The 11,646-nt window shown below is 46.0% G+C and overlaps 1 protein-coding gene across 2 annotated transcripts in view; it reads right to left on the bottom strand.

Moving 5' to 3' along the window:
• Window positions 1-4,167: 4,167 nt before the first annotated feature.
• The window catches only part of NUAK1 (NUAK family kinase 1), a 69,184-nt gene continuing 61,705 nt past the window's right edge, over window positions 4,168-11,646 (bottom strand). For both annotated transcript variants that reach the window (XM_025178936.2, XM_075938501.1), the window contains exons 6-7: window positions 11,295-11,427; window positions 4,168-10,181 (exon numbers count right to left, since the gene is read on the bottom strand). In XM_025178936.2, the coding sequence (XP_025034721.2) occupies window positions 9,028-10,181; window positions 11,295-11,427 (1,287 nt within the window). In that variant the 3' untranslated portion in view covers window positions 4,168-9,027. The remainder of the gene's footprint in view (window positions 10,182-11,294; window positions 11,428-11,646) is intronic.

Raw genomic sequence — 11,646 nt, 5'->3', positions numbered from 1 at the left:
CGGGACACCACAGCACTCTGCAACATGGAACCGGAACTGCCCCTGGGCACTCTGGTGCTTCTCTTGGACGCGTTGTTGCAATCCTGGCTGCACTTTCTGCAGGCTGCCATCTGGGAAGTCCATTGGGGGGCTGTCAGTATCCAGGAGCCCCTGCGGGAGAGCTTCCACCCTGAGGAGCACTAAGAGCCTCCCTGGTCTGCCCCACTGGGGGCTTGTGCCTCTTTCCTCCCTTATGTCCTTCCACTTACCCCTCCCTAACCCCCCTTCCTGATGTCAAATAAAATACATATTTTTTCATAATCACAAACTCGCTTTAACACAACTGGGGGGGGAAGGACTGAAACTCTGGTGAGACTGGGAAAAGGAGGGGAGAAGAGAGGGTGGGAGAGGGGAGAGGGAAACCTGGGAAGAGGGAGCTGGAAGGGGGAAGCAAGGGGAAGAAGGGGGAGGGGAAGCTCAGGGCTCAGGATTGGGGGTCTCGCCGGACCAACTTCATTTTCATGCAAACCTGCTCCTGGGTTCGCATGTGGCCTTTGGTGGCCAGGCTGGCAGCTATCCTGCCACAGATGGCCACATTCCTCTGTCTAGTACGGACAGCATGGATGTTGGGGGCATTCCCCCAAACCTGGGCCCTGGCAGGCTCCTGGGAGCTGGCAGACTGCTCCTGGGGAGTGGTGGAGGGCTGGCTGCCAGTGGCTTGCTGGCTCATGTTTTGGGGCCACTGGGTCAGGGGCAGTGACTGCTGGCACAGGCACTGTGGCCAGAGTCTACCCCTTTAAGGGCTCCGGGGAGGGGAGGAGGGAGAGGAGTGTTCTTGGTTGAGGCTGGAGTGGGCACCAGGGCATCCTGGGAAGGCTGGAGGCCCCCTATTTCGAAATAAGTGTCTACACAGCACTTATTTCAAAATAGCTATTTCAAATTTTGCATTATTCCTCATAGAATGAGGTTTACCAAATTCGAAATAAGCGTTCTGCTATTTTGAATTTATTTCAAAGTTATTAGTAAAGTTATTTTGAAATAACTTTGCTGTGTAGACATATCCCTTTATGCTGAAGATATGCAGGTCTGTATCTGCCCTGATGATACATCAACTATTTTATGTACTCAGGGGCGGTCCATTAAATGTTACAAAAAGGAAACTAGATATTGCTGGCCAGAAATAGAGGGAGGGAATCCGAAAAAGCTCTTGCCCAATCCAAGTTCATCTAGTTAGTTATTTGTGACAAATTGCTGTGTTGATTTGAAATGGAAGAAGACAGCCCCTCATGACATACTGGAGGCAATACATAGCCATTGATGATCTTTGTTCGAAGGAAGCAACATCTATAGCTCTTGTATTTAAAAACCTGATATGGGGACTGCTGGAGAGATCCATGCTGCCTGGGATGACATTAGCAAGCACTGTTGTTCACTTAATACTTTCCTATGTCAATTATTACAAAGCTGGCTTAATCACTCCCTTTGTAATGTATTAATATGCATGTTTGCCTTTGTGCTTTATTGGTTTGTGGCTGCAATTGCACTGCTCTGCTGGGTAGTGTTGCGTTACGCAAGTCCAGCACTGAGAACCATGCTTCCTTAGTTCTAAGATGATCAGGGAAGAATTAATTAGAGAATGAATTCACATGGCATTCAAACCTCCTGTAAACAAAAAAATGTACCTTGATGAACTCAAGCAAGAGGTTTTATGTAGCCTTGGTCAGTCACTAGCAGGTTATTATCACCGTTCCCTTTACCGAGATAGGTCCTTGACACCGATGGGATATTGCCAAGACAAAACACCAAGGGTAGGTCTAAACTACAACGTTAATTCGAACTAACTTAGTTTGAATTAGTTAATTCGAACTAAGCTAATTCGAACTAACGGATCTAGACTAAAAAACTAGTTTGAATTAGCGTTTTGCTAATTCGAACTAGCATGTCCACATTAAGCGGACCCTGAACCGGGCTTAAGGATGGCCGGAAGCAGTGCCGGCAGGGCATCAGAGGAGGACTTAGAGCGTGGAGATGCTGTCTCAGGCTAGCCAAGGGCTGTGCTCAAAGGGTCCCGACCCCCACCCCGGATAGAGGTGCCCTGCTTGCAAAGCAGTCCTGGCTTGGAGTGCCCGGAGTACCCACACTGGGCACATCACAGCACTCGGCCATCAGACTGGCTGCACTTGCCGCAGTCTGCCATCTGAGGAGAGGGGGCAATCGGGGGGCTGCAGGAGAGGTTCCACCCCAAAAGCCCGCAGAGCCAGCCCAGTCCTCCCCATCGGGGGCGTGTACCCCATTCCTCCCTCACCTCCTTCCACTTACCCTTCCCTAGCCCCTTTTCTTGATGTACAAAATAAAGGACAATTGTGTTCAAAAATGGAATCTGTCTTTATTGAACAAAACTGGGGGAGACTGGGAAAAGGAGGTGGGAGAGGGGAAGAGAGAGGCTGGGAGAGGGGAGGGCAACTAAAATGATCAGGGGTTGGGAACAGGTCCCATATGAAGAGAGGCTAAACAGACTGGGACTTCTCAGCTTAGAAAAGAGAAGACGGAGGGGGGACAGAATAGAGGTCTCTAAAAGCATGAGTTGGGTGGAGAGGTTGCATACAGAAAAGTTCTTCATTAGTTCCCATAAAGAAGGACTAGAGGACACCAAAGGAAAGGAATGGGTAACAGGCTTCAAACTAGTAACAGAAAGTTATTCTTCACAAAGCACAGAGTCAACCTGTGGAACTCCTTGCTGCAGGAGGCTGTGAAGGCGAGAAATAGAACAGAGTTTAAAGGGAAGTGAGATCAAGTCATGGAGGTTGGGTCCATGGAGTGGTATTAGCCAGGGGGTAGGAGTGGTGTCCCTGACCAAGGTTTGTGGAAGGCTGGAGAGGGATGGCACGAGACAAATGGCTTGGTCACTGTCTTTGGTCCATCCCCTCCAGAGTCCCTAGGGTTGGCCGCTGTCGGCAGACAGGGTACTGGGCTAGATGGACCTTTGGTCTGACCCAGGACGGCCATTGTAAGCTCAGCACTCAGGGTCGGGGGTCTCAGTGGACCACCTTGATTTTCATGCACTCCTGCTTCTGGGTGGCCAGGCTGGCAGCTCTCCGGCACCTAGCCAGCCACGTTCCTGTGCCTAGTGCGGAGATCGTGGACGAGGTCCACGATGTCCGCACTAGCCCAGGCGGGTGCCCGCCTCTTGCAGTCCCGGGCATGCTCCCGGGAGCCGCCAGCCTGGTCCCGGGAAGAGGGGAAGGGCTGGGGGGCATCGGGTGGGTGGCTTGATCCATGCCAAGTGCAGGGTCTGCTGGCTGGGTGCTGGCAGGCTTGCACCTGGCACGGGCACTGTAGCCAGCCCGTGCCCCTTTAAGAGCTCCGGGGCCGGGAGGGGGGCAGTAGAGTTTCCCTGGTGTTGGCCAGAGTGGCCACCAGGGAAACCTGGGGAGGGCTAGCCTCCCACTAGTTCGAATTAAGGGTCTACACAGCCCTTAATTCGAACTAGTAAATTCGAACTAGGCTTAATCCTCGTGGAATGAGGATTACCTAGTTCGAACTAAGCGCTCCGCTAGTTCGAATTAAATTCGAACTAACGGAGCGCTAGTGTAGCGCCTATGAAAGTTAGTTCGAACTAACTTTGTAGTGTAGACATACCCCAAGAGTTCATCTCTGAGCATCAAAAGCCTCCAATTTTCAAGTAGACAATTTTCAATCAAAAAGAAACTCCTTTTTTGTCTTTCACTAGCCAACCACTCAGCCTGCTGAAAGCCGTATGTCTGAAACCACAGCTCATCTGATAGCAACATATGGCTGTTTTGTCAAAATGGGCCTTGGATTACATCAGAAGGAAGATTTAAAATAATAATACATTTTTCTTTCCTGACCAAGGATGGGCCGGGATCACCGCTGAAGTCTTAAATATACATGCCATGGCCTGGCTGCGAGACTGCCTGTCTTGCCCTTCCCTACGGCACACCTGGCTCATGGATCTCACTCTCCAAGAAAGCAGATTGCAGTTAGCTCGTTTTCTCCATGCTTACAAGTCTAGGTGACAACCCATATTTTCTTCAAACATACAAATAAGCCAAAAGCTTTGAGTAAATAACTCGACACAGTTTACTGGAGATGCTGCTGTATTTTTTGCATGAAAAGCTCATTAGTATTTGGCCACAGTTGATCTACATTTAAAGAGAAAAAAAAATCTTACATTCAGTTCATTTTATTTTTATTTAATAAAAAACAGTATCAGATTAAAAATACAAACACTTTGGGTGATTATCCAGCGTTTTCCCTGTGTGCCTTCTAGTGTCAACCAATGAGTGGAAAACAAAACAAAACCATTTTGGCTGCAGCTGTAAAATAATGTTGCATCAATTAAATTACACCAAATATATTATTATACCTTTTTGAAATGGCTTTCAGACCAATAAATAAAAAAAAAGACAAATTCAAATAAAAAAGGCAACTTTGTATTACAAAAAATTAAATAAAAATCACAACACTAGTAATAATGTGCAGTCAAGTTTTTTTTTCTCTATTCTTCTAGGAATGATAACATGCCAGTAAATCCCTACATGACATTTCCAGTTTGGCACCAAGCAGTCAATCATTCATTCACATTTGTACACAAGATGTCAGGCCTGGGCAAAAGCCTGGGGAGAGCTGAGTATTTGGGGCACTTCTCATTTCCTTACAACAGCAAGCTGAGGTTCCTCTGCCTCATTTTGAACCTGTATAAATCATTTCTACCAGAGGTGGTCCGCATATAGTTCCCTCTAAGGTATAAGCTGAGCGGCCACGCACAAGAAAATGAAGGGCTGCCCACCTAATTAGTGCCTTGCAGTCGTAGCTCTACTAGCTGCCCATAAGCAGCAGCAGGTGTTTCTACTGATGGTGCACATCTGCACATGCCTCAGTGCACAGAAGAAAATGTATTCTGCACATGGCTGAAAAAAATAGGAGGAACATTGGCCTGGACCTTGGACCCTCTCACCTGTAAGGTGAGGAGGTGGCTTTGGGGGATTAGAGGGCATGTGGGTGGGTGAGTGAGGTGGGGGGAAAAATAGACAAGTGAAGGGGAGATGAGGAATTTGGGATGTGCAGGCTGCGGCAGTCAGAGAAAGAGGTAACTTTCCCCACATCCAGTTAGGGATGTGGCTGTCAAGGAGAAATGGCCCTCCTTCCTAGCCTCAGTTCAGTGGCTCATGTGGTGGGGGAGAGACCCCTATTGATATTAAAATATGAGTTGTACACTTTTTTGTAGAATAAAAGCATTAATTATTAATGTTTTTATATAGCGCTTTTTATCCAAATCCCCTTAACAATATTTAGCTAATGGTACACACATCATTTGGAAAGATCATTAAATGGTCTGCTGAGACCCTCAGAAGCTTTCTAGTGGTCCACGAAAAAAGCATTTTTGAGAACCACTGCTTTCCACACGTAGAGCCAGATTCAAAGCTGGTGTCAATCAGTGTAGAACTACTGAAGCCAGGTTCCATTAGGTCAATGGAACAAGGCTGATTTACATCCGATCAGGGTCTGGCATCTTATACTCCAGGGACTGTGTCTACACTGGCATGAATTTCTGGAAATGCTTAAAACGGAATAGTATTCCGTTTTCAGTTTTTCCGGAAAAGGAGCGTCTACATTGGCAGGCTGCTTTTCCGGAAAAGCCCTTTTTACGGAAAAGCGTCTGTGGCCAATGTAGACGCGCTTTTCCGGAAAAGACTACTGGGCTGTCTACACTGGCCCTTTTCCGGAACAGTGTTCCGGAATAAGGACTTATGCCCGAGCGGGAGCAGAATAGTTTTTCTGGAATAGCGGCTGATTTTGTACAGTAGAGCATGGTTGCTTTTCCGGAAATTCAAGGGCCAGTGTAGACAGCTCGCAGCTTATTCCGGAAAAGCGGCTGATTTTCCGGAATAAGTGGCCCAGTGAAGACACAGCCCAGGGCATCAAGAACATCTTTTGCCCAAAGCTGCAATGTTCATCCGAAGTGCTGAAACCAGGTAGGCTCTAGTTCAAGTTTCCCTAAAATGGAATATGGCAGACCTGTTAACAGTGCACCCTTCAAAATAGACTTTAGAGGGACAAAAACAATATGACACATGTATGCATTTGGGAGGACAGGATGCCTCACTGTTATACTGAACGATGTCCATAAATAAAAGAATGGACTGAAATATCCCCTCTTAAGAGAACAGTGAGCACTTATATCTTGCTTTGTATGAACAGAACACCCGTGGATGCCTCTTAAACCAGAGCTGAATTTTGGCCCAGTGTCTCATGGAGGAAGGACTCTCTCCTTGACACAGACAAGGTGAATCAAGGAAATAAAACTCACCCACCTTTATGCCAGTTAATTCACCTAACCTTAAGGAGGAGCCTCCCTAAACCGGTACTCTCTGGTCTGGCAACATCCCTGGTCCGGCAACATCCCTAGTCTGGCAGAACCATGGATGTTGCTGGACCACAGAGCCCGGGGATAGGGAGGTCTGGTGCAAGGTCAGCAGCATGGCAGGGAGGGTCAAGGAGAGGGGGAGGGTCTGGTGGCACAGTGGAGAGCAGCAGTGGGAACCTCTGGCCCCAGTTGCTGAGGATCTCTGGCCATGCAGTGGAGAGCTTTGGCTCTGGTCACGGAGGAGCTCTAGACATGCATAGGGAAGCTCCAGCCCCGATCCAGGCCCCAGCAATGGCAGGAATGGAGGCACAGTGGGGAGCTCTGGACACCAAGGAGCTCTGGCCCCAGCTGAGCAGCAGGGACTCCTGGCCGGGCTGGCAGCAGGGGGCCTGGTGCTGAAGTCCAGCAGAAGTGGGTCCAGGGCTGGAGCCCAAGCCTAGGGGCAGTGGGACCAGGTGCAGGCCAGAAGCAACTGGCAGTAAGGAAGGGAGGGGGAGGCCCCATGTCCAGCAAATCCCCTCGTTTGGGACCGGTCAGGTCCCAAGGATGCCGGACCAAGGAGGTTCAACCCGTACTCTGACACAGAAAATAAGGAGTTTTCGAGCTGGAAGGCAATGAACAATACAGCAGCTCTTTGTTCTCTCTTAAATCCAATCACATTGTTATTCTGGATTCTCAGCTAACCCCACACTGAAATTTGTAGTATTTCTCCATGGCTTGTAGGATTTTAGAGCATGCTCAGAGAGAGTGGGCCAAATACTACTCCCAGTTGAAGTTTGGGATAAAGATGGGACCAGAATATGGCACATTAATCTCCAGTTCTGTGTGTGTTTAGACCATTAAAGCTGCTGCCAATTAGACCTCACAGGCTAAATTCTGTCTGCAGTCACACCAGTGTAGCCCCAGTAAAGCCTAAGAGCATATGTTCATGTAAATAAGATCAAAAATTGGCCATATGACTCCAGTTTGCCCAGGCCTGTCGAACACATAGTGCCTTGCTAACCGAGGCTTACATTCAGGTAATCCAGTAGACCCAAGTGGTACCTTTATGGGAGTTGAAGCCTTAAGTTTAGATACTTAGATATATCCAAGGAAACATATACATTTTTCTCCTTTTCAGACTGATACCATTGCTCATGTAGAACCAACTACAAATACAGGTATTTATCTGTATTTTTACACCAAATCTCTTATCAAGTCGACTGTTCTCATTCCAGTACTCATGGTCAAATTCCTTCTGTTCCACTACTACCTACTTCGAAACCTTATTTGGAAAAAGGCACATTCTCACCGAGTTTCAGTCCTCTGTCCATTACTACATGCTACAATCCTTTTCTTAAGCTAACATTCTAAAGGCAAATTATTATCCACTCTCAGATACATACTAATAAGCAAAACACCACCATTTGCTGACAGTGTAAATGACTGAAATCTGGATTTTGTGCTCAATTAAACCTTGAGAAATTATGAAAAACACTGCTCTTCCTTGGTATTTGTTTGGCTGGCAATCTGGAAAATGTCATAACCCTACTAAATGTGTTTGAGCAGGGGGGTAGGGACTCAATTAGCTACTTGCAATATACAACTTTTTCCAGCTCACACGATGGTTTCAAATGTTGCATTTTTTCACTGATCGGTTCATATCTGACCATAAGTACTATGCTCTTCACTAGTGAGGAGAATGACATGGTAGGTGGAAAATCTGAACCTGTAGCCACATGCCTGATATTTTCCAGGAACACCACACTGAGGTGACTATTTAAAACTACCCTTTCTATAGCAAATTCTGAGATTTCTAGAACCAGAAGGGACCATAGTAAACATCTGCTCTGGCCTCCTGCATAACACAGGCCTTAGATATTTCACCCTGTAATTCTTGCATCAAGTCAAAGAACTTTGGACTGAACTGGAGTATATCTTTTAGAACAGGGGTGGGAAACCACAGCTTGCCTGGATCTGGTCCCTGAGGCTCAGTGCCCACCCCCACACTGAGGCCCCCATGCTGGCACTCCAATCACTCCACTGGGGGGCCAGAGCACACATAATCTACTAATCTGGGCCCCCAGGGGCATATGTGTGAGGGGAATATGGGAGTGGGTTTTTGTTTTTGCTTCTCACTTGCATACAGCCCCCGACTGATTTTTTGGTGGGTCAGCAACCCTGACCCAAAAAGCATTCCCCACCCCTGTTTTAGAAAGACATCCAATATCGGCAAAGATTTCAGTGATGAAAAATACAGCACTTCAGTAAACTAGTTAACTACCCTCGCTGTTAAAAATACATGCCTTATTTCCAATCTGAATTTATGTTATGCTTTTGGCTGCCAGATCCTGATTTTGTTTGTTTGCTTGTTTGTATGACCACAGTACTTATAAATCTCCATCACGGAGCACGAGCCCACTGATCCAGGCCCTGTATGTTTGTATCACATATGAATTATTTTCTTGGGAAACTAGGTCATACTTCAGTAAAGCAAACTAAAAGAGAGTTTGCATAATGTTCAAGAGAAGACTTGGAGGTTTTATGTATCTCAAGGTTTTCAGGCTTGCACATTCAAGTCCATTTGGATGACCCTATCACTGTCAGCAAATTGGTAACCAGGCTAACTCCATCATAAAGGTACACGACAACTCCCTTCCCTTCCCACCATCTCCACTGTGCTAGTTGAGTTTGTTGCAGATCTCCAGCGCCTTCTTATAGACCTGAGTCACATCGTCCATGTCCGTTAGAAGGGAAAAACTGCTGTCCCCCAGCCGATTTCGGTAACGTTTCAGATGCTGTGGGCGGGGGCGGTTCTGGAGTCCTTCGAAATCTCGGATCTGAAGGAAGTTTTCAGCAGAGACACAGCTCCGGATCCTTTGCCTGTTTGGCCTGCTCTCTTGTAAATCTAGCAAGTCAAAGGAGTCATTGGAAATAATACTGTCATCACTAATCACACTAGAAGGGCGACTGTAACTTCGAGATAATCCATCCCCAGGCAGGATCCCTTCTTCCATTGCTTCTACCATTGATGTTTCGGGACTGACCAAAGCAGAGTCAATGGTACTGGTGGAATACTTGCTGTTGTGTTTTAAGATTCCCTTGCGTCTGTAGGAATGGCTATGAGACCCAATTCTTGGAGTTTCAGTGATGTCTGGGGAAGTGTCACTGTTTCCTGTCTCATCCTTATTGTCCAACAATTCAGAAGATTCACTTCGTTCTGGAGAAGAGTAATAGCCAGACTCTCTCTGCTGAGTCTTCTTTAAGATTCCTTTTTTTGGCATGAGGGAAGACGTTTTAGTGCCATATTTGCTTGCTATCTCTCCCTCTATGGCACTCTTAATGACTACACCAGTCCTACACAGTTCTTGCTCTATCTTAAAAGTGGAGGGTAACACTGGGTTAGCCACTCCTTCGATGAACCCTGCACTGTGAGACCGATGCTCACTGTTGCTCCTTTTCTTCAAGATGCCTTTGGGCCTCTTAGAGCTTGGTTTGGAGGTGTTCTCAGCTCCTCCTTCCTGGATTGATTGCACAACAGCATTGTCCTTCTTTGATTTTTTCAGGGACCTCTGTCGCTCCAGCGTAACTTCGGAACCTTTGGGTTTGGAAAGGCACTTCATTTTGGTATCAGTTTCTGGTTGGAGGCCTGTTGAACGGTGGTGCCAGTCAATAAACCTAGCCAGCAGTGGGGACTCCGAATCTCTCAAGGCATCACAGTCACAAACACTGCTCTTGTAGCCCCAATTAACCCACCAGTGATTGGCTATGTCTTCGATGGTTGCTCGGCGCTCAGGGTTCACCATCAGCATCCACCTGATCAGACCACGAGCATCTATGGTTAAAGCATGACATTGAAAATAGTCAGAATATAGAATTCTTTGGGCTTTTTGACATTTTAAAATGGAAATATGGGCAAGACAGATGAACAGAAATGATGCTTCTCAAAACAGGTGAAGTGATGGTGTCATGTGGGAAGAGTTAGCCATCAATTCAACTTCAGAAAATGAAATTAAGTGATATTGCATAGCTATAGACACATGATACATCGAAACAAACGTACTATTGGCTTGTCAACAGCTGAGTGATTTTACATATTAATAAAGGAATTTAGTGTAGACACTGAACTTTACATCGAATCAGGTTAAGCCTTAGAGGAAAAAAGGGCACGCTGGAATTTCAAATTATATACATTATTGATTTTGTATCTTTTTTTTAAAGCAAAGAGGGAAAGGAGGGGGAGAAAAAGTTAAATGCAATTGTAATATAGTCTTCTATAGGTTAATTTACACAAGCAAATTAGGTAGGAATAACCAGAAAGGAGAATATAAAAAATGGTGGCAAACAAATTATGAACATTAAATGCATACTAAAACTTATTGATAGATTCACAATTTCATTGCCAGAAGGGACCATTATGACCAGAATTCTTTGGTGTCTTTCTATCAGGGTGGCATCCCTTGGTGCAACGATAATTTTGAATATATTAGTATTAAATTCAGATTTCTGAATGAGTTTTCGGGCCAAGCAGTTGCTTCTCCGTGACTATTCATCTTCTCCCTGCTTTTGATATATATCCCACAATGCAGTTAGACTAGAACACTGATCCGTATTAGGACCTTGGGTCGGTTTACAACTTGTCTGAACAATTCCACTTGCAATAGCTAACAGACTTTCCGCTGTCATGGATCTAGTTAAAAGACCCTGTTAAAACTTCCATAAGGCAATAAAATCTATCTGCTGTAAAACTTTCATTTCAAAAGGGCTTTTGGTAAGGGCTCTACCCAGATGGGAACTGATGGCAGATGATGCTTTGAGAGGGGATGGAAGATCCTTTTACTTTTCATCCTTAAGTGACACACCAGAAAATGCAGGAGGACGCCAGAGAAGCCAGCCATTCTCAACTTCAGTCATCTTAATGCATTACACCGATTCTTTTTTTTAATACCTGAGGGCTGTGTTGGCTCACGATATTCTCCGCTGCTGATCTGCCGGATTAGATTTTTGTGATCAAAGCCATCAAAGGGCATCGTTCCATAAACCAGAGTGTAAAGCAATACACCAAGGGCCCAGCTGTCGACCTAAAAATACATAGACAAGGAGCATAAGGGCTAGAAAAGCTGATTCCTGCAGTCTTCTAGACCATTAGCACTACAAGAGCAACAGAACATCCAGCTGTGCTTGGTTACCGGCATGCAGGTATTTAGTAGCTGACAATGTGTAAGCAAACCAAATGAAAATAACAGAAAGCAGCTTGAATACTTTCAATCTACGAGAGGCCCAGTTTTTCTACGTGTAGG

Source organism: Pelodiscus sinensis, chromosome 1, assembly GCF_049634645.1.
Source record: "Pelodiscus sinensis isolate JC-2024 chromosome 1, ASM4963464v1, whole genome shotgun sequence".
In the NCBI taxonomy this organism is placed as follows: domain Eukaryota; kingdom Metazoa; phylum Chordata; order Testudines; family Trionychidae; genus Pelodiscus; species Pelodiscus sinensis.
The sequence above is the reverse complement of the archived record's forward strand: the minus strand, read 5'-3'. Positions and strand labels throughout refer to the sequence as shown.